Genomic DNA, 26,219 nt, shown 5'->3' with positions numbered 1-26,219 from the left:
CACAGCCGGTCGTGCGGAGGACCCGGGCGCCGGAACGTGAGGGGTGGGCTGCTCTTCAGGAACTGTGCTTGTCCCTGTCACCTGGCCTCCGTTCGCCTGGCTGCCTGCTCACCTGGCGCGCACCTGGCCCGGGGTGGCCTGCAGCCCCGGGCACAACAGTCCTTGGTCGCTTGTGCGTGTCCCAGCTACCAGAGAAGAGGGTTGGGCTGGGTCAGCAGGAGGGCTGTGGGTCTGTGTCCATTGCTGATCCATCTGGGGGAGGGGGCAGGGCCACAGGGGTGTCCAGGCTGGGGACGTCCCTGGGCCAGGGAACGATGGCTGTTGGTTCTCCTGGGAAAGTGAGATGCTTCATCCTTACCTGGGCATGTGTACAAGTTTCCCATGCCTCCCTCCTTCCCCCCTCCCTCCCTCGGATTTTCCCACAAGGCCATCACTTTGGGCAGGCCATTTAGCCCCTCTGGGGCTCCCTTTTCTCATGTCATTGTTGACGGCCCCGAACATTAGTCCAGTGATCCTTTGTGAACATGTCATTGATGTGGTCAAGGGGGCAGCCCTGGCCCTGACATTTCAGTTCATGCCATTTCTCAAGCACATTGCCCTCCTGACCTCAGGTCACCCCAGGGGTCCCAAGGGTCCAAAGAGGGATTAACATGACCCACTGGTCAGAGTGAATGACTCGGGGGCCCTCTTTCCAAGCCATGCACAGCTGTCCTCGGGGAGGGCTGAGCAGAAGGACTGACCAGATGTCCCTGGCTTGCGCTCTGTTGATGTTTTCAGGATGGATGGCACGCCGAGATGCTCCTCTCCCCGTGGGGTAGACACAGGTCCCGGAGTCACACGTATGGCTCACCCAGTGCCCCCCCTTGCACTCCATTCAGGAGTGGGGACGGGCTTGAACGGCCGCCAAGCCAAGCCGTGCGTTTGGCAGAGGAAGCCGGGGCCTGTCCGAGGTCACACGGTATCTTTCCTACTACAACCCTCCATCCGCCGCCCCCCGGGTCGGGGGTGGCCCAGGCCGCCACCAGCGCCTGGTAGGGTCTGCCTTGCTGTGCTGCTTGGGGTGTTTGCTGCCCTGGCTCCTGTGGACACCTTCCCCTGCCCCCCCCTCCCCCGCACCGGCCCGGGCGGCCCTGGACTCTGTGCTCAGTAAACATGGCTTGATTTTTTCCCTTCTTTGTGGCGGCCCATACATCCTGTCTGCACTCACTGTGCCTGCAGGTTATGATGAAACCTAAAAAGTATTGAATGCTCTGTTGGCCTGGGTGTCCTCTGATGGGGAGCAGTGGTCTGGGCCTTGCCGTGGAGCATGACTTTTATCAACCACAGAAGAGGTGTGTTCACCCTGATGGACTCTCAGCCAGGTCCTCTTAGCGGGTCTGCAGCAAAACTCCGCAGGGATGGGCGGTTTTCTAAAGACAAAGCGTATGGCCCTTCACAGGTTCCTCAAAGGATTTGTGCCACCAGAAAGTTCACAGCCCCTGCTGGAGGACGGTCTAGACCTGCGTGGAGATGAGGTGACGGGAGATGAGCTAACCTGGGTGGCTCTGAGTGAGGGGCTGACAGACTCTCCCTGTGGCTGGAGCGCTCTGCATACGCCAGGGTCAGACTGGACAGAAACCAGTGAGAACTCCATTTCCTTCACCTGTTTAATGATTCTGTTCTTCATTAAGTCCAGATATTATTTGCTCATTCACAGAATGGGGGAGACCTGGCTTATGAAAATCATCTTTGGGTCTTTGTTGAACTTGGACCTACTCTGAACAGAACCTGCAAAATCAAATGTGCTCCCCAGGTGGTTTATAGAAACCGAGGGTGGAGGTCACGGGGCGGCGTCCAGGTGACTAACTGGCCATCTGTGGGCAGGTGAATAGAAGGAGGGGTCCTCTGAATTGTTGGGGCTGCACAGTGTCAGGCATTTTGAATGAATGGGCCCTCAGAGAGGAGGGTGGGTTGTGAGTGGTGCAGGAGACTCTAGGGCCGTGGATTTGGCAAAGAGGAAGCTTCCAGGAGAGAAACACCATCTGCAGCAGTCATTGGACGAGCTCCTCTGTGGCTGGGTGTTATTTTTACGTTTTGCACAGCAGTTTACAGTTTGCAAAGCTCTTAGGTTTGTTCTTGATCTGCCCAGGGAGAGGCAGGTCCAGCCAGATCTTAGTATCTCGTTTTACCGACCGGAGAGCCTGGGCACAGAGAAGCTGGACAGTGATTGACTGAGGTCAGACGGGACCTAAGCACCCTCGCACAGGGTCTCCAGAGCCAAAGGCCTGAATGGGATGATGGGAGGCCCAGCAGGGTTCTGGAACTTTCCGTGCGGAAGGAGTCTGGCAGCGGTGGAGGCCCCGTGGGCCCGGGGGGCCTCTGGCTGCAGCGCTGCGCACAGGTTCCTATCGGGCTCAGATCTTTGATTTCCAGAGGACTCGATGTAACCTGAGAACCAGCCTCCATGTGACTGGGCATCAGACATTTGTCAGGAGGCAGTTTTTCCTGTAAGTCACCAGGAAATGGTTTGCCCACATCGAGACTCTGTTTCTGTGGAAATTCCTCAGGGTACCACGTGAGAGGGCTTCCGAGTGGATCTGAGCAAGCCTGCGAAAGGCTCCCGTTGATGTGGTCCCTTGGGGACAGGGTGTGTGGCCCTGTGGCAGGAGCTGGCATGGCCCTGCCCTGGCCGTCCTTCGGTGAGGCTGGTCCAGGAACAACCTGGGGCTGGTCCAGCATGACCAACACCCCGGGCCAGGGCCAAGCCCTCAGGCACCAGGCTCCAGGGTGAGCCTAGGTCTTGCAAACACACTTTCTCAATGGGGCTTGAGAAAAGCAGGTCTTTTGGTGATGGGAACAGAGCTGCTTGGCTGCACCGATGGGTGGGTGGGGGAGGGGCTGGGAGCAAAATGGGGTCCTCCATAGAGTGATGAGAAAAGGACCCTCTTTCTTTTTCTTGGGGACACTTTTCCTCCCACTTCACCCATGTGGTTCTGGTGGGGTGTGGCCTGGACTTCTGTGTCTCCGCTCACTGTGCCTCACTTTGTTCATCTGTGAAATGGGAGCTGAGGCGTGTCACCTGCGACCTGCGTCACACCCCTTTCAGGTGACCTCACTTCTGTACAAGGGTTCTTTTTTAAAAAGTTTTTATCGAACATAAAGTTAACCGTTTTCCAGTGTGGTGACGTCACCATAAGGATGCCCACGTCTTGGCCTGCTTGTCTGGCAGCGAACACTGGGCTGTTCCCACCCCTGGCTCTCGTGAACAGTGTGCCTGAGATGCACTATATTCTGGGGCCCTAGTTCTAAGAGCTGTTGGGAGGCCCCCAGCCTTTGACTCCTGCTCCCTCCCCCTGCCTGTGCCTGTCCCCAGGGTTTTTAAGTCTCCCTGAGCTGGTGTTGACCTGCTGTGAACATCCCCCGTGGCGTGGACAGGCTTGGGTGTCTGTCGAACAGGCCAGTTTGCGGTTGTCTCTGTAAGTTCCTTTGGCTGCGTGTTGACACAGCAGGGCCAGGAACAGTGAGTCACCTTCAGGAAGTGCTGCTCACCGAGGGGGTGTCCACGGCACACCTGCCCAGGTGTTTCTCCAGGTGTGGCCTCTTGGTCACCTGCACCAAGATCACACGGGGGGCTTGTTTTCAGAAAACAACCTCCTGGACCTCCTCTGTGCTGGCTGCTGCTGGTCTGTCCCTCTGTCCCTTGCACCCTCTCTGCACCTCCTGTGGGTAGATCTGAAGGACTGGAGCAGGCGGGGCTCCCTTACCTCCTGGTGGGATCAGCCAGCGGAGAGGACAGAGGGAGGGAGAGAACAGGGTGTCCCTCCCTGCAGCATAGCCTGGGACTGTCTCTGCTTCCTCTGACTGAGGGTCCCTGTCTCCCCAATTTCCAGTCACCACTGCCCCCCTTCCCCTCACGCCTGCCGTCCTGCAACCCCCACACACCTCTGTAAATTGTCCCTTTATTAAAAAGCTCTTGTAAAATGATGCTAAACTGAGTGCATGATCCCATTTCTGTCTTGACTCTGAGTGAGAGCTCAGCCTGTCCCTACCCCGTGAACAGGCCGCCGCAGGGCCAGGAACCTGCACTCACAGGCCCCGAGTCCTCTGAGCTGGGGAACCGCCGGCCCAGTGGGCCCCTGACACTCTCCGCGTCCCGGTGTCCGGGCCCTGGACTGACCACCCTGTTCTGCTCTGCCTTTTGGAGCATCTGTCGGAGGAGGGAATGTTTACTGAACCCCCTGGCTCCAGGACCTGCAGGTTTAACACAGCTTACAGGCAAAATGTGGGGGCGGGAAGGGAGAGGAGGGACGCAGCCTGCTGGGTGGCCCACGCGGGTCGCCCTGTGCCCAGCCACTTAGCTTCCTTTCAGGGCTTGGAATCCCATGGCTGTGTCTGTGCCCTGTCTGTGTCCCCGGGGGGGGGGGGGGGGGGCATGAGTGCTGCCGAGTCCCTGCAGCTGCTCGCACCCAGGCCTAGGCTCCAGCCTTTAATCCTGTCCTGGCTGCGGATGTGAGGAAACCTGAGAAGGGTGCCCCTCCAGGCTCAGCAGTGCTGGCCCCGACTCTTCCCCCTGGGGGCCCACTGGGAAGGGACAGCAGGTGGCAGGTGGGGAGCCCAGCCGGGTACCCTTGTCTCTTCCTGCTTTGTTCCAGTAGGGCCTCCCTCCCTCCTTCCCTCCTTCCCTCCCTCCCTTGGGGTTGGACACGTTCAGAAATTCTCAGGAGGGCCGCTTGCTGCCTTGGAGGTATTGCACCTAAATTCATGGGTTTTGGTAAAAATGGACCCGTCAGAAGTCAGTGGAGTCTCATGTTTAGGGGAAACATATTCCCTTTTAGTTGTAATAGATTTTTAATTGGTACTAAAACATTACAGAAAGGAAGCCAGCAGGATGAGGGCAGCCAGGACTGCAGGATGCTCAAAGCCACAGGTCCCTGGACTCCGGGCGACCTCACTTCTCGTCACCTGGGCTGTCGGTCTGGTGAGCCAGCATCCAGGGTGGGAGGCTGGTCGGTGCCGCCTGCCTCTGTGAGGGAGGTTTTACTGGACCCCAGCCGCACCCCTCACCTGCCAGGCGTGTTTGCCTTTCAAAGGCAGAGCGACTGGTTCCTGTAGGGACCAAATGGCCCACCTTGCCTAAAATAGCTGCCGTCTGGCCCTTTGGTGTCAGCGGGGGACATCTGGCAATGTCTGGAGACATTTTGGTTGTACAACTGGGGTTGGGGGTGCTGCTGGCACCCGGTGGGTTGAGGCTGGGTTGCCATCCTGCGATGCCAGGACGGCCCCCACAGAAAGATGACCAGGCCCCGAGAATGCCAGTGGTGCCGAGGCTCGGAAACGCTGCTTTCTAGGAAAGTCCGCTGTTTCAGCTGGAGAACCGGCTGGCGGGGAGAGGAGGCGTCTGGGATGAGTGGTTCTGGGCGGTGCCCTGTGCTAGGATGGGGATGTGGGGTGCAGGCAGGCTGGGGTGGAGGTGAGGCTGGGCCTGGGGGCAGCTGTTGTGTGCGTGGTGCTGCGGAGCCAGGGTTGCCCTGGAGATACGGGCTCGAGCACCGCAGAGACTAAACAGCCCCGTTCCCTGGGGTGGCCTGGCTGTGGCCTGGCACCTAGGAGATGCCCCAGGTGAGGAGCAGAAGGGAGAGGAGACACTGGGGACATTAAGGACGAGAAATCTCTGAAGGGAGGCGGGAAGGATCAGCCAGGGGTGCTGTGAGACACCCACAGAGCTGCCCGTGGTTAGAAAGCTGCCAGGTGAGAAGCACACGGGAGTGAGCCCTTAGGACGTGTGGCCCCAGGGGGCGCCTCGAGCCCGCAGTGAGAGCTGTGTCCAGGGGCGGTGGGGCAGGGCTGAGCTGGGGGGTGTTGATCAGCTGAAGGGAAGGTGCCCAGCGTCCAGCCTCCCGGAGCCCCTGCTGGGAAGGTGGCGCATCTCCCCGGGCTGCTGGCTTCTAGGCCGAGGCGGCCGTGATGGAGGACGCAGCCTTCCCGCAGGGGACGGGCCTGCGACCAGGTGTCACTGACAGTGGGCGGGACTTTCCTGCAGAAGTGGCGCCTGGGACCAGGTGTCACTGGCAGTGGGCGGGGCATCTGGTGGGAGCCGTGACCACGTGAGGCAGAGGACAGAAAGCACTGGAGGAGGCCCCTCTCTCCTTCCGCGTGGTTCTCGGTCCTGTGAATGCTTGTTCTCAGGGACTCTGGTTGGGGAGAGAGCAGAGGCGCTCCGGCTGCCCCGGGTGCTGGCTGTGCCCTCCGGCTCCAGGTCCCGCTGGCTCCCTGTTCACGTGCCTCTCCGGGGGACACGGACTTATCGGAGGGCACAGCCCGCGTGCAGCGCCCCCACACTCCCTGTCCCGCGGGAACCCTGGCGTTTCGGCTCCACTTCTTCATATCTCTGCCCGGTACAGACTCGTAGCAGAAGCTGGGGGGAAACGGTGGTTCACACAGGGTTTGTTTATTTACACTTCGTTTTAAAAAACCACAATGTGGCCGTTAGCTCTACCGCCGTGGCACAGCCTTGGGGTCCCCCAGGCGCTGGTCTCCAGGCGCCGGCTGACGTGGGCCCAGCCAGACAGGTGGAGGGACAGCTTGTGTTCTCGGGGTTGTCTAGACATGAGCTGATCCATCTGGTCCTTGAGCTGGGCTCCGGCAACAGGCCCCGGAACCTGTGTGTGTGTCTATATGTGTGTGTATTACACAAAGAAAGCTCCAAATGCGTGTGTGTCCCCCGAGTCTGAGTGGGGCGTGTGACTGACTCCGCTAGAAGAGGGTTCTTGCTTTACAACCGGTGATCCATGTGCCCACAGACCTGGCCTCGTCCCAAGCCACGTCCGTGGTTTTCTTCACCTGCCCTGCTGGCTGGGCCGGGGTGCCCACGGGGCGGCTCTGTGCCCGGCTCTCCTGGCCTCTCCTGGTTCCCTGAGGTTTCCCGGGTGCCTGCCTGTGTGTCCACATGGTCTCGTGGATAAGCATCCAGGAGACGCCTCAGTCAGACTCACACAGCAGTGACCGCACCAGGACCCGGGGCCGAAGGCCTTCCAGGCCGCGCACGGGGCCCAGACTTCAGAGGCCACTTGTTAGTGAGCCCACAGTGCAGGCTCCGGGGGTCACTCAGGACAGAGGTGCCCGTTATGAGCAGAGCTCGCGTCACCTGGGCGCCTGAGCCTGCGGCTAATGAAGGACTCGCCACTTTGAGGGCCCTTCTGCCCGAGCTCGGTGCACGGCTGCAGAGAACTGGGCCTGGGGGCCCGGGCGGTCAGAGGGGGGCAGTGCCGGGACAGGAGCTCGTGTGCAGCGCCCAGAAGGTGCTGCGGCCCTTCCGTGGCTTTGTGCTGGGGGTCGGGGGGGGTCAGCGACAGCGCAGCAGAGTAGGGAGGACGCGGAGGGTGGACGGGTTTGGCCACACGTAGGGGAGGCAGAGGAGCCCCGGGTGGGGGAGCGGCGGGCTGGCGAGCGTGCCGAGGTTGGGTTCCTGGCAGGAGGTCAGGCCCATGCCAGCAGCGGCGAGCACACGGACGGCTGGCGTGGGGGGCTGGGAGGGAGACGGGCGGTGAAGCAGATGGTACCGTGGCTGCTGAATGTGGGTTTTTTTGCAGGAAACAAGAACATGCAGATAGTGGGGAATTTGGAGGCCTTGGATTTAGGGCCCGGTCCTCACAGGTCCGGAGAGCTTGGCTGGGCCTAGGAGGCCGGGCAGGGGAGCGTCTCTGACCACCGTCTGCACTGAGGCTAAGAGAGCGGGATGGGGGGAAGGTATCATGTTGACTCGTTCACACCGGACAGCTGTTGTGCTGTTGACTGTTGTCATTTTTTTTATTCGACAATCTAAGAGAAAAGAGGTCGGTGCCCCTGACTCGATACTCAGGCGTTGCATGTTTTAATTCTTGCGGCACACACACCTGCCACTGAAAATTGCTGCTCTAACCACTTGATTGGTTCTTGGGACAACCGGCCCCATCCTTAGGTGATCTAGGAGCAATTCCAAAGTCACGTCGTTCCCGTGATGACAGACAGCTTTCTGGCTCTCCTCACTTAGGAGACGCCAAGGGTTTTAGGAGCTCAGGGCCAGAAATGGGACTTACACCAAATAAGCATTTCTCGTTATAAATCCCAACGCCGCAGTCAGGCACGCGTGTTTCCTAGTTAGTGGAGTTATGAGCCCAGGAGAAAAGGGCGTACCTTTTATTTCCGTTTAGTGGTGAATGACCTCCCAAGTTACAGCGGGAATGGGGCCGGGCTGAGGTGCACTGGGATCAGTTAGTACAGGTCATGGTGCCCCGTCCGGCGCCCGGGAGAGTCCTCGGTGCCCCGTCCCGCGTCCGGGAGAGTCCTCGGTGCCCCGTCCCGCGCCCGGGAGAGTCCTCGGTGCCCCGTCCCGCGCCCGGGAGAGTCCTCGGTGCCCCGTCCCGCGTCCGGGAGAGTTCTCGGTGCCCCGTCCGGCCTCCGGGAGAGTTCTCGGTGCCCCGTCCGGCCTCCGGGAGAGCTCACAGTCAGCCCCTCACCTGGCATACTTTTATCTACGGAATCACAGCTTCCGGTTGTTGGCAAATAAGAATGGAAGTTTATTTCATAAAATGCATTTTTAAACTACAGAAAATTGAACACTTAAGAAAATTAAGATAAGAAAGACAATTACCCATGTCCCTGCCACCTAGACCGAATTAACGTCCATGTTTAGTGTGAAATTCAGTCATCTTTTTCTAGCAAATGTACATTTTTTTAAAACAAAGTAGGATAAGATTTTGTTGTAAAATCGGTGGGTTTAATTTTTCTCAGTATCGTGGGGTGTGGAATTTCCATCGTGTGAAATACCAGAACATGGGCCTGGTGGCTGTAACCCCCACAGGGATGGGACACCCTCAGCCCTGTGTTGGATAATTCAGTCGTCTCCTCTCTTCTGCACGTCTGTGAGCAATATGTGGCTGAGTCACTTTATCTAGATCCTGGGTTGCCCAAGGACACATATTTGAGGGGCAGGGGTGTGGGAGGAGGCACAGAACATATCCTCTCGTTTCCTCAATAAATATTGGTGAAGTGTATAGATTTGTAATCGGTTTAGTGCTCTAGACGTCTTGGTTAGTAATTTGTGGGCGTGGTAGGTGGTAAAGAAATTCATTCCTTCACTCCCTGAATTTTGCTGGTTGGTTGCTGTGCCGGGTGCCGCCAGGCCCTCGAAAAACTGGTGGGTAAAACTGAACTGCTTGCAAGGTTACAGCAAACCTGTAAGGCAGGGGAGGATGCCCGGGGGGGGTCCTCACCCCGTCCGCTCTCCCGAGCCACGCGGGAGGCCCGTGGACAGCCTGGGTTAGTCCGTCGGGCGTCCCCTTGTGATTGTTGGTTGTTTTCCGATGGCACCGTTGGCCTGGTTCTCTGTGCAGCCTCGCAAGGGCTCTCGCTCATCCCCAGGTCCCTTCTGGTTCCAGCAGCTCCCGGTGTCCTCACGGTATTAAATTCCTGTCCCAAAGTGGAGCCTTGGGCGTGGCCTGTTGACTTGGGCAGCGTTGGACCCGCGGCGCTGCCTCCCTCTCAGGCTCGCGTGACCCTCGTGTTTTCATCTGAGTCTCACAAACGAACCTTGGGGAAAACCCCTTCCAGTAAAAACCAAACCAACCTCAGTCCCTTCATCTGTAAAGTGAGTGGCACTGGCCGGGTCTGCGTTTCTCAGAGTGGCATCTGAGCAGAACTTTAAAAAAACGTTTAAGTTGATGTACGTGCGCTAGAGAAGGTATGTCAGTCTGTCTGGCCGACAGACTGGCTTCCTTTAAAGCGATGGAAAGCTGCCTTCAAGAACTGCCTTGAAATAAACTTAACTTTGCTTAAAGGGAACGATAAACAGTATTTGGTTGTGTGTGTTTTTCTGAGGGACCACAGGATATCAGTGACTAATGTTGAGAAGCCACAAATCCTTCGAGGGCTGGTTTCGCAGCCTCGATGCCTGTCGGGCGGGTGGGCGGTCCGGCTGACCCCGCCCGGCCCTGGTTACGTGAATGGGCCTCTCTTCTCGTAGCTGCCGGAACCTCGGCAGAGAATCTTGCTCTGTCTCCCTGGTCGCTGTCCGGGGACTAGGAATGTTCTGGTCTGGGCTGATCACGAGATCCCGCTCCTCAGCCTGTTGCTGCCAGCTCTGTCACATGGTGGGCAGGCCTCCCCATGTGACTCGGGGGGGCAGACCACAGGCCCCATCGTGATGAACACCCCACCCGGTCCCATGCTCGCCAGGCAGGCGACGTGCTGCCCGTTGGTTAGTGTTTGAACGCCTGCGGTTTGCAGCAGCAGGGTGATGGACAGATGAGGGGTGCCCACCTCGGCACAAGCGGTGTGACGGCCACCCGAGGTGCCCGGTCTCCTGCGTGCCCAGGAGACACGGTGGAAACCCCGCCCCTTTCTCTCCTCTCGGTGTCAGTTTCGAGTATGTTGTCTCAGCCAGATGACAAGCAGTGGAGGGAAGGGACCAGGTCCTGCGTTCCCTTGTGTCTTTGGTGGTCCCCAGGGCACTGGGCCTGAGTAAGTGTTTGAACAAGACATTTGTCCATTCGACAGGTGACGGCAAACCCCGACTCAGGCCAGGCACTGCGTCTGCTCCTGGGAAATTGTAAAGATAGGGGAGCCAAGTGTCAGGGAACTGAGCTGGCACCTGCAGAGTCGTCACGTGAGTTCTGATGCTCGCGACCGAAGCAGTAAATGCCCAGATACAATGACAGGTGCATCTCAGGAGAGCTCAGGACGGAGGCGGGCTCCCACCTGCAAAGGCACTGTGTGACCGGGGCCCTCTCAGATGGGTAGGTTTTGATGTAGGAGAAACTGGGAGGCCTGTGGGTCTTCAGAAAGGTGGGGTGGGGAGAAGGACAGCAGATTCTGGGAGATGACTGGGGGATGTTTTGAGCCAAGTCAAAGAAACTGTGGCTGTGTTTGGCAAGAGCACAGGGCAGGCAAAGGAAAGCGCGATACAGACGTTGGAGGGGGCTAGCGCATGATTCAGACATGGTGGGGTTAGTGCGTGAGGGCCTGGGGAGACAAATCAGACTTGCGGATTCTTGTCTGCAGACTGGGGGCGGGGGGGGTGCCTCCGCAGAGCCCTAGATTGTTGGCTTTCCCCGAGGAGGTGATGGGATGGGTCCCACACCCAGGAGGACCAACCCCGCAGCTGGTCGTCCAGTTGCCTGCAGGGAGGAGGCAGGTAGCCGGAAGCTCAGGCCCCAGAGACCCTCCTGCCCTCCCTGCCCCGCACCACAACCCTCTGATTCTACAGACCCGGACTTTCTTACTTTCACAGGCCTGAGAAAACGTCCCGAGTCACTGTGCCCACGCCCAGCCCTCACACTTTCCACAGTAAAAACAGGGAGTGGGGAGTGGCACCGAGTGGGCAGGCCAGAGCTGCAGGGTCCTGCCCACTGTCCCCGTGGAGCCTGTGGGTGGTTTCGAGTCACCAGCTTTGGGTGAGCAGATAAGGATCGGCGTGTGTGTGTGTGTGTGGGTGGGTGGGTGGGTGGGTGGGTGTGAGCACCTTCATTCCCCTCTGAGTCTTACAGTCTTTCCCAGATGTGGTTCTCTGACCACAGCTGCTCCATGTGTCCTTTGTCCCCGGTGTGGACACAGCCTTCATCCTAGAGGTAGGTGCTCAGTGGCTGTTGACCAAGGCAATGTGGCACCTGCCTGGGAGACACCCACCTTTCTCAGACTCTGGGACCAGGGCACATGGTCCTGCACACAGGCCTCATGACTGACCCAGATGGCCTGTTGGGGGCCCCAGACAGCTACTACTGTCCCCCCAAGCTGAACTTAGTGTTGAATCCAAGTGAACAGTGGTCAAGGAGGCCAGGGCATCCTGGTACCTTCAATGGGGCGTGCCCTCCTTGGGGACACGGGACAGCACAGCCGCCTCCTGCTTCAAGTGGACTCCGACAGTCCTGGAGGTGGGACTGTGCAGCTGAGAGGAGAAGTGCCCCAGTGGCGGGGAAGGGTTGAGTTTCTCTGTGTGGGGCTGGTCCTCTCTTGTAACCAGAACCTGGGCCTTTCTTGCAGGGGAGGGAGTGCCTGAAAGGGGACACCAGTCACGTGTCACCTTTCCACTTGGGTTACTGCCCAGACCACTCAGGTCAGGGGTCAAGAGGCAGGGGGCGGGTGGGCAGTGGAATGAGCCAGTCAACCATTCACGGAGATGGCGAAGGTGGAAAGTGGGAGAGGAGGTTTGGGGCAAACCCCAGAGTTGGGTTTGGACCTGGGAGGTTCGAGATGCCAATCAGTGGTCTGAGCCCTTGGTGGTCTGAGGTCCAGGTTCAGGGGTCACTTGTCAGCTGAGCAGGACCCCGACCATGCCCATGTGTAACAGTAAATAAATAGGGAAAATAGTATAATGTATAGTAAATATAGTGATATATTTAAATACTTACAAATACACATATTTGCCGTCATAACGTAATGTTCAGTAAAATATAGCATAGTGGACCTTCGAGAACTCCTTATAAAGCAGATTGTGTCATTTCTCCCGACATCACTTTTCTAATAAAGGGAGGACTGGTTTGAGGGGTGCGGCGCATGAGCTCATAAGCCTTGAATTTGAGGCTTGGGGACATTGACTGCAGATCTGACGCCAGCAGGTGACTCACCGGGGTTTGCAGTGCTGTGGGGGGAGGGTGGGGCACAAAGAGGCAGAGAGGTTTTCCTGGCAGCACAGGTGAGGGCTTGTGTCCTGGAGCAGAGGCTGGAGCGTGGGCGCTTGAGAAGTAGTGAGCGTGGGCCCTAATTCGCTGCGGATAGACCTGAAAATTGAACTTTGCTGGTTTAAAAGCAGCAAGCAACCCCCTGAGGGTTTTAGAGCCGGGATGACCCGACCGGAGAGGAGAGCTTTGCGAAAATTGAGGGCCCTGATGGAGACTATGAGAGGCTGCAGGTGAGGAAGGCCTGGTGATCCCTGTGGGTTTGGGGAGACCCCAGCGCCTCCTGGAGTCTTACCTGGGCAAGTGACCCCAGGCACCCTCAATGCCTGACTCTGCAGTTGGTGGAGGTGCAGGGCTCCCTGCCTGACTGTATTTGGGCCGGGAGCCTGCCAGGCTTGGTCCAGCAGGGCCAGCTGCCCATCTCCAAATGGTGACAGTGCCCGGTGCTCACCATGAAGGTGCTGGTGGGTGTCGGGACTTTGTTTAAGGACCGTCTCCCACTGCCACCAGAGAAGAAGCCACATTCTGGACTTTCTCCAGGGCATTGAGCTCCACGGGCCGAAACGCCCCCTCCCTCCCGTGGAAGACCGAGCATGAATGACGGCATTGACGCTCAGCGGGCAGGCGGCGCTCTGGCCACCAGGGAGTGGGACTTCAGCGCTTTGGCTGCGCTCCGGCTGATAAGTGGCCAGGGCTGCACAGTTGGTGGCTTATCTGTCCCTTGAATGGCAGCCTCTGTGAGGGTATCTTTGTGTTTTTAAAAGGAAAGCAGATCTCTGCATACAGCTGTTAACACTTTCTGTCTCTCCCCGGGCTCTGGGTCATAACTCTGTCCCCCCATCAATAATAAACAAAAATGATGATCAGTCTCCAAACACTGCAGGGTCTGTGATTCGTTCTGCCCACCCCTTACGCCCTGGTTTCACCCTGGCCGCCCCCTGGAAGCCAGGAATCTGTCGCTCTGGAGCATTTCTCTCATCTCGTCTCGCCAACCTGCAGGCTCCTCCCGGTGCTCCCAGGTCCTGCAGGTGCCCGAGCGAGCTGTTGGCCAGGACTCTCCCCACCCCAGGTAACTCGGCCCCGTCAGGCTCACCCACAGTGTCGGCTGAGGACGGACTTGGAGGATGGCAGGGCTGGTCCCAAGGTGCCCTCTCCTTGCCATCCACCTACGTTCCTCCCCCTAAGCTGCGTCAGTCATTTTCAGAGATAACGGCATTGCTGCTTCCCCCCTTCTCATCTGCAGCCAAAGTTCTCTTTCTCAATCAGGAACCTTCTGCGGCTTCCTGGGGTCTCCGGGGCAAGACTAAACCCCACGCCAGGACCAGGGCTGCGAATGCCCGGGGTGCGAGCACAGCGGCACGGAGCTCCTGTTCTAAGCATGAATTCCTCACACAAGCCAAAGCAGGACGGTGCCCTCCCCACTCCGTGCTACAGATAGGAAACGGAGGCTTAGCGGAGCTCAGTGTTGAACACAAGGTGCCCAGTGTGGATGCAAAGCTGGGGCCGCTCGCTCACCCACCGTGGGCCCGCAGCCCGGACGCCGCGTGCAGAGCCGGGGGAAAGGGGACGGTGGGTGGGCTGAGCTGTCACCACAGCACAGGGGCTGCAGAGGGTGGAGTCAGGCCCTCCAGGTCCCTCTGGTTAGTAAAGGTGACACGTGGGTCAGAAGCTGCATTTCAGGGTGCCTTCAGATAAGGGAGGGACCTCGGACTGGGTTGCGTGAACCCGGCCGCACTGGGATGAAGCCCGCCTATGCACAGGGCGCTCTCAGCTGAGTGCTGCGGGCCAGCCGTGGCCAGCCGTGGCCAGCCGTGGCCAGCCGTGGCGTGTCTGCCTGCTCCTCTTGGAGAGCAGGTGAAATCCAGTGCTTTGAAATGGGCCCTTAGCTGGTGCTCTTCCTGAGTCCGGTGCGTGTCTGCTCGGCGTCTCACTCATCTCCAGGACCCCCAGGTGCCCGGTGCCCCTTCCCCGAAAGGGCCGAGGCCCCGGGCGCGACTCCCGCGTTCCTTCCACCCACCCTTCCTCCGCTCGCTCAGCGACGCCGCCCAGCTCAGTAAACGGAGGGTCTCCCCTGCCTGAGTTACACGAAAATGCCTCATATATACGAATGGCCACTTGCGTGTTTTATTTATGATTGTCTGTTTATTTGGGGTCCCGGGAGGATTGAAGGAGGGTGCAGGCGGGGAGCGTGCCCCCTCGGAGGTGCTGTGCTAAGCCCTGTCCCTGGGGGCTGGAGCCACAGCCGAGGCTGCTCCTACCGCGGACCCAGCCCCTGCCTGGGCAGCTGGAGATTCATCCCTCCCTCTCCAAGCCCTCGAACCCTGGAGCCAGCGGTGTGGGCTGCACCCACCCCGTTTGGCCTTCCCTGACTGTAGGGAAAGGGCCAGCCCGGTGCTAGAACCCATCTCACAGACCCCACTGTGCCCGGGGAAGGGAGGCACCCACCGTGGCAGGGACACTGCCCGGCCCTGTGCCCGGGACCCCGGGAGGGAGCCTGCTCTGCCCTCGGGGCCGAGGGAATGACACGGGTCTGCGGATGGGACTAGCCTCTGAAAGAAAGGCTCCCACTTCCCGTCAAGTTACTTTTTAACCTGTGTTTCACTTGCTCAAGGGACACGTTTTTCTTCCTCTCCCTGCAGGAGAAAGGGCATCTCGCACCGCCGGCGCCGGGCAGCATGGTGCCCTGAGACAGACGCCGAGTCGCCTGAGGAGGGGACATGGAGCCTTAGCAGCCCCCCCGCGCCCGCCCCGCGCCCGCCCCGCCCCAGGAGAGCCTCAGGATGGCGGCTCAGCGGATCCGGGCCGCCAACTCCAGCGGCCTCCCCCGCTGCAAGTCCGAGGGGACCCTGATCGACCTGAGCGAGGGCTTTTCCGAATCGAGCTTCAACGATGTCAAAGGTGAGCTCCGGGGGCAGACCCGGGTCGGGGCCCCTCGGCGGCCGGGTTCATGTTCAGACCAGTGCACCTGAGCCCTGAGCTCCGGCGGGTTATGAATCCAGCCCCGGGACAGCGACCACGTGTCTGTTCTGTTTCGCTCGTGTGTTGGGAGGTTGTTTTGAATTTTCCCCTGTAATAACGAAACTTCATGCAGAATGTGTTTGTTCCCCCTCTTCGTGTGTTTTGGTGACATTACGGTGGGAAGCTTGGTGGCGCAGAAAACTAGGGGGAAGTGTGACTTATTGGAAACACTGGGAAGAAACAGGTTGTCTGGGACGGGGTCCCAGGACGTATGATGTCTGTCCCAGCTACTCAGCCCTGTCGTAGCTTCAAAGAAGTCATAGGAGAGCAAACAAATGCAGCCCTAAGCAGCATCCCGCCCAGCAGCTCCACACACATCCCATGGTGAACTGGTTTCAAGGTGGGGATCTATTCCGGCCAGAATACCTGCTACGAAGTCCTCTGCTTCTGCTGAGTGTTTTGCCTGCAGAGGACCCGAGGCAGGAGGGTAGGGAATGGGTTGCCCAGTGCCCGGGAGTCCCTGACGCCTGGGGAGCTGCTCTGCGTTAAAATCAAGGCAGCTGTGATCTGGGCAGCACTCGCTCCCCAGAATTCATTAAGTTGGAATTCAATAGGGATTTTCCTGCGTCCAACTGGATGGAGGCCCGGCCTGGTGCCCCGGGCGCTCTGTGGCAGGTGCCTGATGGAGGGCCCCTCCTAGAAGGGCCTGCACACCACTGTCCACTTTCACAAGGGGGGGGCCTGACCAGAAGGAGCCTGATCCTCGAGTGAAATCTGTTACCTTCTAAGGAGAGTGCTCGGAGTATTAAGTAAAACCGTTTCTGTTCTTCAGCCGGGTGAGACTGAAGTGATCATTTACATGGATATATTGTCTTGGGCTATGTACAACGCCAACCTCATAGCTTCCGTTTTTAATTTTAAAAATATTACTGTAAGAGAATTATTCTGGGCCAACATGATAGGGATTTAACTTGCGAGGGATTCTAACCAGATTTTAATAGCTCTCGGGCTTTCTTTAATTTTCATTTGGTTCTAATTTTCATGTGACATTTTCATTAGCTGTGTCAAGGAGACAGAAGTGGTTTATAGGCCTGGAGCCCGTGACCAGACAACAGAGTGGGAGAGAAGGTCTTATATTATCTCTGACCCCAGCCTGACCCGCCTCCCTTCTCCCCACCTCCCCTTCGAAGCCAGTCCCTTTTATGCTGCTGTTTTTGTTCAGTCCCCTCCCTTCAGTCCCCTCCCTTCAGGGTGTGTGATGTTCCAGTAGGGGCCACAGCCAAGAGGAAGCCTCACTTTGCCTTTGGCCGTCGCCTTGGCCCAGTAGCGTGGACGCGCCCTGTCTGCTGTGAGCAGTCCAGACTGCAGGAGCGGTCATCCAGGGGCTATGGGCCGAGCACCTGCTGTGCCGGACCCTCTGCCAGGGACACCACTGTCAGCAGAGCAGCCCCCAACGGAGCTTGTACCCTGATGGGGCGATGGAGCCCTCCCCCCCAAAACTGAAGCAATTGCGTAAGGTGCCTGAAATATTGGGTGGTGATCAGTGTTGTGGGGAATAAAACAGGAGGGGGTGCAGTGTCCACTGTGACAGAACATTTTGTGAGCCCTTTCCCCGGGCTAAGCGTCACTGTCCTAAGCCCCCCGCCGGCACCATTTCATCTAATCCTCCCCAGGGCCCCTTGAATAAAGAGTCTCTTCTCCATCATGAAGAACTTCAGGCTCCGGAGGTCAGGCAGTCCTGAGGGCCTGGATTAAAAGCCCAGGTCTAGCCCTGGCCGGCTTGATGCTCAACCACTGAGCACGCCCAGCCGGATAACATCAAAATTTTAATAAAAATTAAGTAAATAAGGGTGGTTCAACTTGTAATGGAAGAATCGGGCCTGAGCTTCAAGGGAATGTGTCTTGGGTGTCGAAGGCGGGATACGGAGGCAGCTCTTCTGAGGCTCTTCTTGTCCCCCCTGTGCCTGGTCACATGCCTCAGGGTCACTAAATTCAGAACATCTCTGTGTTTTCTAAGACAAGGGGACACACAACTGTTCCCCTACCTTTCTACGCTCTAGGCTCTAGGCTTAGTTATTGGCTGGCCTAATAACTAAATGGACATAAGACAGATTTACAGGAGAAAAACAAATTTAATGACATACGTATGGGGCCCCTGTAAGACTGTGCGACCTATAATAATATGAGACCTGGGGCCGTCAGGCCAAAAAGGCTCATATGCTAGGAAGGCTGAGCTGGGAAGGAGGCGGCGGGGCTGGGCCTCGAAGGGAAGGAGATTCACAGGAAGATGGAAGAGCAAGTGTTGGATAAACAGGTTTCCCAGCCCTGCGGAGACAGTGGGACAGAATTCCCTGCCTAGCTCCCCCAGCCCACCGGCCTGCGCTCCGCGTCTTCTCTCTGGTGACAGCTCTTCCCGGAACGGGCCTCCATCTACATTCTCGTAAGGAGGTAAAGGCTCTTCCTGAGTCTCTGGGGCCTGGGTTGTCTTCCGATCAGAGTAGTCCACGTGCCACAGGGGCGGACTTTGGGGGGCCTGCCCTGCGCCCCTCACTGCCCAGCAGCAGTTCCGGCCAGTTAGTCAGGTAAAGAGAACTTTGACCCGAATGAGACATTTGAAACGCGGGCACACGGGGACTTCCCTGTGCCGGTTTGCGCGCCTGTGGCTGGCGGAGCGACTTCCCCCGTGGCCTCGCCCGACGCTGCATGTGGGACTTGAGCTCGGCCAAGTGTGGCGAGACCCCCGTGCCCGCATGGGCGTGTCGGCCCCACGCCAGGCCCCACTCCGGTTTGTTCCTGCGGCCCGCCCGCCTCTGCGCCCTCACCTTCCCTTCTGTGTGTGTCTTGCAGTGCCTTCTCCCAGTGCCTTGCTCGGGGACAATCCCACGCATTTCGGAAATGCGAAGGAAGTGATCGCCATCAAGGACTACCGCCCCAACAACTTCACCACCCTGAAGTTCTCCAAGGGCGACCACCTCTATGTGCTGGACACGTCGGGCGGGGACTGGTGGTATGCCCACAACACCACGGAGATGGGCTACATCCCCTCCTCCTACGTGCAGCCCCTCCACTACCGGAACTCCACGCTGAGCGACAGCGGGATGATCGACAACCTTCCCGACAGCCCGGACGAGGCGGCCAAGGAGCTGGACTTGCTCGGAGGATGGACGGATGACGGGAAGGGACCGGCCAGAACCTACAGTAATAACCCCTTCTGGAACGGCGTCCGGACGAACCCGTTTCTGAACGGGAGCGTGCCGGGGGGGGTGCCCGGCGCAGACGAGCCGGCTCCCAGGAGCACCGTGGACTTGCTGCTGTTCGACACGGGCACGAGTCCCTTCCCCGAGTCCAGCTCGGCCACCACGAACGGCACCGGCAACATCTTCGACGGGCTGCCGGCTGCAAGTCAGCTGCCCGCCGAGGCGCCGGGCAGGCGGGACAACCCGTTCTTCCGGAGCAAGCGCTCCTACAGCCTGTCGGAGCTCTCCGTCCTTCAGTCCAAGTCCGACGCGCCCGCCTCGTCGGGGTTCTTCACGGGCTTGAAGTCCCCGGCCCCCGAGCAGTTCCAGAGCCGGGAGGACTTCCGCGCCGCCTGGCTGAGCCACCGGAAGCTGGCCCGGTCCTGCCACGACCTGGACTTGCTGGGCCAGAGCCCCGGGTGGGGCCAGACCCAGGCGGTGGAGACGAACATCGTGTGCAAGCTGGACAGCTCGGGGGGCTCCGTGCAGCTCCCCGACACCGGCATCAGCATCCACGTGCCCGAGGGCCACGTGGCCCCGGGGGAGACCCAGCAGATCTCCATGAAGGCGCTGCTGGACCCGCCCCTGGAACTCAACAGCGACAGGTGCTGCAGCGTCAGCCCCGTGCTGGAGGTGAAGCTGAGCCACCTGGAGGTGAAAACCGTCATCGTGTTGGAGATGAAGGTTTCCGCCGAGGTGAAAAATGACATTTTCAGCAAAAGCACAGTGGGCCTGCAGTGCCTGAGGAGCGACGTCAAGGAAGGGCCGTACGTCCCCATTCCGCTGACCTACAGCTACGGGGACACGGTCCAGGTGCACCTGGACAACCTGGAGCCCTGTATGTACCTGGCCATTGTTGCCCACGGGCCCAACATCCTCTACCCTTCCACCGTGTGGGACTTCATCAACAAAAAGGTCACAGTGGGTCTCTATGGCCCCAAACACATCCATCCGTCCTTCAAGACGGTGGTGACCATTTTTGGGCATGACTGTGCCCCCAAGACCCTCCTGGTCACCGAGGTCACCCGCCAGGCACCCAGCCCCGCGCCCGTGGCCCTGCAGCTCTGGGGCAAGCACCAGTTCGTCCTGCCCAGGCCCCAGGACCTCCAGGTCTGCATGTTCTCCAACATGACGCACTACGAGGTCCGCGCGAGCGAGCCGGCCAAGGTCGTGAGGGGCTTCCAGATGAAGCTGGGCAAGGTGAGCCGCCTGATCTTCCCCATCGCCTGCCAGGGCCCCGGCGAGCTCTCCGACTTCACCCTGCGCGTCCAGGTGAAGGACGACCAGGCGGCCATCCTCACCCAGTTCTGCGTCCAGACTCCCCAGCCGCCCCCCAAAAGCGCCATCAAGCCGTCCGGGCAGAGGCGCTTTCTCAAGAAGAACGAAGTTGGGAAAATCATCCTGTCGCCGTTCGCGGCCACCACGAAGTACCCCACTTTCCAGGACCGCCCCGTGTCCAGCCTCAAGTTCGGCAAGTTGCTGAAGACCGTGGTCCGGCAGAGCAAGAACCACTACCTGCTGGAGTACAAGAAGGGGGAGGCCATCGCCCTGCTCAGCGAGGAGAAGATCCGCCTGAAGGGGCAGCTGTGGACCAAGGAGTGGTACATCGGCTACCACCAGGGCCAGGTGGGCCTGGTGCACGCCAAGAACGTGCTGGTGGTGGGCAGGGCCCGGCCCAGCCTGCCGTGCGGGCCCGAGCTGAGCACGGCCGTGCTGCTGGAGCAGATGCTGCGGCCCTGCAAGTTCCTCACCTACATCTACGCCTCGGTCCGCACGCTGCTCATGGAGAACGTCAGCAGCTGGCGCTCCTTCGCCGACGCCCTGGGCTACGGGAACCTGCCGCTCGCCTCCTTCTGCCGCGCGGAGCCCGACAGCGAGCCCGAGCGGGTGGCATCCGTCCTGGAGAAGCTGAAGGAGGACTGTAACAACGCCGAGAACAAGGACCGCAAGTCCTTCCAGAAGGAGCTCATGATGGTAGGTCCCGGCGGGTTGGGCTTTGGGGGGGTGGGGTGCAATCCAGCCTCTCCTCGCACCGTGGGTGCCGTGTGGTTGAGTGAGCCTCGTGGTTGAGTGAGCCTCGTGGTTGAGTGAGCCTCGTGGTTGAGTGAGCCACTGGACGGGTGTCACGTGCGTGCTGTGTGGTTCAGTGAACCCTTGGGCAGGTGTCACGTGGGTGCCTTGTGGTTCGGTGAGTCATTGGACAGGTGTCACGTGGGTGCTGCGTGGTTTTGTGAACCGTTGGACAGGTGTCATGTGGGTGCCTTGTGGTTCGGTGAATCCTTGGATAGGTGTCACATGGGTGCCCCGTGGTTTCGTGAACCGTTGGACTGGTGTCACGTGGGTGCTTGTGGTTTAATGAGCAGCTGGATTCGTGTCTGGGCTTGTCTCTGCTCCCTGAAATGCAAGGACAGGATTTTAAGCATCTGTAGAGAGGTGTCTACAGGGACCTGTGGGGACCGCCCCCAAACAGCTCAGGTCTTTCTTCCCGCTGAATCTGGGGCTCCTCAGAGGTCTCAGGATGGATCTCCACATGCCCAGTGGGATGGGGACACGCGGGGCCTGCGCTCCAACACCTCTCTGTAGACGTCTTGGGAGAGGATCTGTCCTTTCATCAGCTTTCCGCCGGCATCTATGGCTCAAATTTTAGAACCACTGCCCCAGCGCCGGGCTTTATTTTAATGAGTTTTCCTCTCCATATCTTACTGGGGGGTCCCCCCGTGTCTCTGTATTGTTTCCCTCCTCCTCCTTTCCGGGGGCGTGTGAGTCAGGGGTGGGGACGCCTCTGCTTCGCCAGCACAACCAACAGTTGGGATCCTGAGAAGTGAGAGGGGAAGCTGATGTCGCTACAGGATACACCCGCCCACCAGCCAACCGGGGGCCCTGAGTGGACCTTTCACAGCTCTCACAGGCCTGGCTCAGCCCGGGTCCCGCACCCCACTCCCTGCAGCAGCCCCACTGCCCACAGCAGCCCCACTCCTAACTGCTGGATGGGCTCCGGCAGTGCTCGGAGAGGCTTAATAATGCCCTGCTCCGGGCACCTCTTATAGTCTGTGCTGCCCTTTGTCAGTCAGCTTCATTCTGTGACAGAAGCTGTTCTGTGTCTGTGCCTCTGGGAACAGGCGAACCAGGTGTGTCTGAAGGTGGCCACGTTGACATGAGTGTGCAAACGAGGTTTGCCCATTGCACACACATCTCTCTGCTGCCCCCTGGAGCCGGGGACGGAAGGGATGCAGTCCACTGTGGCGTGGCCACTCCTGCAGGGAGTGGGCAGTGAAGCAAGGCCCACGATGGTATAAGGAGCTGGACACGCGGAGCAGATGGGAACCTGACAGTGCCCCAAGGGGAGAGCCGGGAAGCGAGGGGCAGGTGCAGGGGCGACCTTGGCCACCAGAGGCCATGGGGCATCGGCAGCTTCAGTGGAGAGGACTCGGGGTTGTCATGGCTGGGGGTGAGCTTGGCAGCAGGGAAGCTCCCCCGGGCACCCAGCGTGGTCCCCCCGAGGTGATGCCTCGCGCCCCTCCCTTCGGGGCGCACGTAGGAGCAGCTCCTGCGCAGGCCAGCGACGCGGGGGGGGGGGGGGTCCCCGGCTCCTCCAGGACGGACCTCGCACCGTGGGCGGGCTGAGCTTCCCTCTCGCGGGCCTCAGGCTGGCATTCTCCGTCGATTAGGGAATTAGGTGCTCTCGCGGAGCAAACGCGGATTGATCGCGCCTTCGTGAGCTAAAACGACGCTCACCTTGAGTGGGCAGAGGGCAAAGGAACCGATCCCAGCAGCTCCTTCCGGGCTGTGGGGAAACGCCTGAGGAGGTGGCTTTTATCTCATTTCCTCACTTCTTTGCAGAAGACGTTAGCCATTGCTCCCTTTTTTCCAACCTGGGGGACCCAGAATAGATTTTTCCGTTGGCTTCTTTAGGTGAGTTAGTGTGAGGGTGAGGGCTCTGTGTGTCGGGGGCCCTCTCGCCTCCCCCCAGCCCCACACCCTGGTGCCCAGAGCCCCAGGGAGGAGGGAGTGGAACTTGACGTTGGCAGGAAGGTGCCCTGGAGTGAAACTGGTTCCCCTCACCTTCCCTGAGCGGCAGATCCGAGCGCCTGGCCAGACTCAGAAACCGCAGGCCGGCTGACCCCAGGGTGCTGGAGGAGTCGCTGGAAGCCGGGGGCTTAATTTCCAGGGACTTAGAAATCAGCGTCAACCAAGGACCTAACCTGCCCCCTCCCCCTCTCACAGCCAGACACCCCCTCCCCCGGGTACCCCTCTCCTTGTGAAAGTAGTTTTCTGTTTACGACAGTGCCTCGGTTTGGGATTGTGATTAAATGAATTAGGGAAGGTTTGGACAGCAGATTTGCCAGATGAGAAGAAATAGGAGCTGTCAGTCCACTGCAAAGACCCTGCTTCCAGATCTGGCCACATGCTGAGGTTCTAGGGGACCCCCCCCCAACATCATCGACGTTACTGTGTCCCATGAGTCGCAGCGGTGCAGGGGTTCAGGGGTGTATTGCAGGTGTTACAGCCCTGGCCGGTTTGGCTCCGTGGTCAGAGCGTCGGCCTGCAGACTGAAGGGACTCGGGTTCAGTTCCGGCCAAGGGCACGGACCTGGGTCGCAGGCTCGAACCCTGACCCTGGTCGGGGCTCGTGCGGGAGGCAGCCCATGGATGTGTCTCACAGCGTTGTTTCTCTCCCCCTTCCCCTCTCTCTGAAAAGCAATGGAAAAAATATCCTCAGGTGAGTGTTAAAGAATGATAATAATAAAGCGTTAGGGTGGAGCCAGTTGTCTCTGTCTCTGCAGCGGGGCTCCGCCCGCGCCCGGAGCTGCCCCCCTCACGCTCTGCTCCCCCCTCCCCCAGGCCTTGCTGAAGATGGACTGCCAGGGCCTGGTGGTCAGGCTCATCCAGGACTTCGTGCTCCTGACCACGGCCGTCGAGGTGGCGCAGCGCTGGAGGGAGCTGGCTGAGAAGCTCGCCAAGGTGTCCAAGCAGCAGATGGACGCGTACGAGTCTCCCCACCGGGACAGGAATGGGGTCGTGGACAGCGAGGTGAGCCAGGCGGCGCTTCTTCCAGCCGGTAAAATGCAGTTGTAGCAATGCCTGTTTTATAGCGTTTTCTTTGACGACGGAATGGGTTGGACGTGAAAGCACGTGCCCAGCGCACAGTAGGCCCCCGCTGAGTGGGGCGGGTCCCGTCCTTCTTGGGGTCTTCAGCGGTGACTCCAAATCTGACGCGGGCAAGGCCACGTGCCATGCAGTGGAATGTTGGAGCAGCATTGGCAGGACTGCCCATCCCCTGCTGGTCCCCACCTTAAATTACCTTCAGTTAGAGGGAGTGTGAGCCACAGCAGGCCGGGCTCCTGCTGAGACGTCCTGTTTTCTCACCTGTTGGTGGAGGTCACTAAGCTTCCAGAGATTAGGAAGGGGGCAGCTCCAGGCCTACGGGTGTCCTTTATTAAACCGGGTGAATTTCTGAATCAGTGGCCCCGATAGAAAGTGCTATGGGGATTGTAAGGAGAGAAATCCTTTCTGTTGGTCGAGACACTATTGGCTACGTCCCTCCTCTAGCACAAAACTCCCTGTTCCCTTTGAAACGTGCTGGCCCGGGACAGAGACGGTCACCTGTGGCTCCGAGTTGGCTCCGCTCTTACAGAGCAATGTAAACACTAGCAGAGGAGCTGCATCGGGGGACAGGTTCAAACGTCCGACTGCCCCTCACCTCTGTCCCTTCTCCCTCCTTTTGTTCTGGACGACTCCCTCTTGCAGGCCATGTGGAAACCCGCCTATGACTTTTTACTGACCTGGAGCCACCAGATCGGGGACAGCTACCGGGATGTCATCCAGGAGCTGCACACGGGCCTGGACCGGATGAAGAACCCTATCACCAAGCGCTGGAAGCACCTCACTGGCACCCTCATCCTTGTGAACACCCTGGACATCCTGCGAGCTGCTGCCTTCAGTCCTGCTGACCAGGACGACTTTGTGATTTGAACTGGTTCCCCCCGGTCTGCTCTGCCCTGGGGCCTGTGCCCCCGTCTGCCCCGGATGCAGTGACGTGTTGCTGGGAAGGGAGGAAGGGAGGGCTGGCTGCTCAGACGATCAGGGTGGCTCCGGGCTGGCCCCGTGCCCCAGGACCAAGCAAGCACACGCAGCACTCCACCCGCTGCCTCCGCCACGGGGCAGGGGGCGCCTGAAGGGAATTTCTACTGCAGGTCATTGCCAATCAGATAGCTTTCTATTTGTTAAGTATAAATTTAAATTTAAAATCACTTTTTTTAAAGTATGGGGAGGAGGGGACATACGAGAAAGGTGGTATCTAATTTTTTTAAGGGATCATCAAGGTTAAAAAAAAAAACACCTAATGGGGCAGATGCTGTTGAGGTTTTTATGTTCTCTAAAGATCTTTTTAAATTATGTTACAGATGTATATATGTATTTAAAAGTTATCCGGGGCATTTCATATCCCCAGACACTCACATTTCAACAAGAAGCACGGGAAGATGCTTGTTCGAGTGTTGGACCTTCTTTCACTCTGTACCTGTAAAAACGTAAATCGAATAGGAACCGTGGTTTTTTGGTAGATGAGTGTAGTAGCTCAAGCCCATTCTTTCTGAGAACGTCCTGGGTCATGTTCTCTCCTCTTTTGTTATCTTCTGTACCGTTGCCTCCTGGTGCAGTAAGTGACCAGCCACAGCGCATGTGGACTGTTTCGTGGGCAAAGTTAAGTCCGACATGCGTGACTGGTGCCCTTGAGATGAGGAAGCAGCTGGGAGCTGGCAAGAGCGGCTGCAAGTGAGCTGGTCCCTGCAGAACTCCCCCTCCCTATGGTCACGAAGGAAACTTTGCCACAAGGACGCCCTCTGCAAGGTGCCTGCTGCCATTTGCCAAACTCTCGCTTCATTTCACCCAACATGTAACCCCTCTCCCTTCCTGGTATGCCCATGTCGCCTCGGAAATGAAAGGAACAGTATGGGGAGACGGTTTTTATTTACAATATAGAGATTATCTGAGCAGGATGAGCATTCTCAGAAAATGAAATAGTTCCCACATAATGTCTGGGACCTGGCAGAATGTGGCGTTGGTAACCTTTACGGTTGCAGGCCGACTTTCCAGGTTGAATTCTGTGACGGCGGTGTAGTCGTGGCAGCTCAGAGGGAGCAGGGGCACGACTGAAGTCCCCGGGAATGTACTCGTAGGAAGTCACGTGGGCCACTTGGATCCTGATCTCATTCTTTAAACCTGCTTTCTTAAAACACATTAATTACTTACTATAATCAATGTCTATTCCCTTATGGGGCTGAAACATTCTTACGTATCTACTGATTCAGATACTGAAGATCAACTGGCTAGAAAAAACAATGATACCAAAAACTAAAAACACTACATATTTTATGCTGCAAGAAGAACCAAGACAC

General features: G+C 58.5%; 1 protein-coding gene across 2 annotated transcripts in view; it reads left to right on the top strand.

Annotated features, from left to right (window-relative positions):
- SH3BP4 (SH3 domain binding protein 4) overlaps nucleotides 1-25,576 on the top strand; it is a 60,456-nt gene extending 34,880 nt beyond the window's left edge. Inside the window, exons 3-6 of one of the 2 annotated variants that reach the window (XM_087819499.1) lie at nucleotides 15,269-15,527; nucleotides 18,435-20,797; nucleotides 23,665-23,853; nucleotides 24,571-25,576. In XM_087819499.1, coding sequence (XP_087675625.1) covers nucleotides 15,410-15,527; nucleotides 18,435-20,797; nucleotides 23,665-23,853; nucleotides 24,571-24,795 — 2,895 coding nt within the window. In that variant the 5' untranslated portion in view covers nucleotides 15,269-15,409 and the 3' untranslated portion in view covers nucleotides 24,796-25,576. Of the gene's footprint in view, nucleotides 1-15,170; nucleotides 15,528-18,434; nucleotides 20,798-23,664; nucleotides 23,854-24,570 lie in introns of those variants that run through there. The other variant, XM_016220712.2, reaches the window with a different exon arrangement.
- Nucleotides 25,577-26,219: the final 643 nt, after the last annotated feature.

Source organism: Miniopterus natalensis, chromosome 8 (genome assembly GCF_054644295.1).
Source record: "Miniopterus natalensis isolate mMinNat1 chromosome 8, mMinNat1.hap1, whole genome shotgun sequence".
In the NCBI taxonomy this organism is placed as follows: Eukaryota; Metazoa; Chordata; class Mammalia; order Chiroptera; family Miniopteridae; genus Miniopterus; species Miniopterus natalensis.
This window is presented reverse-complemented; position numbering and strand designations above follow the sequence as displayed.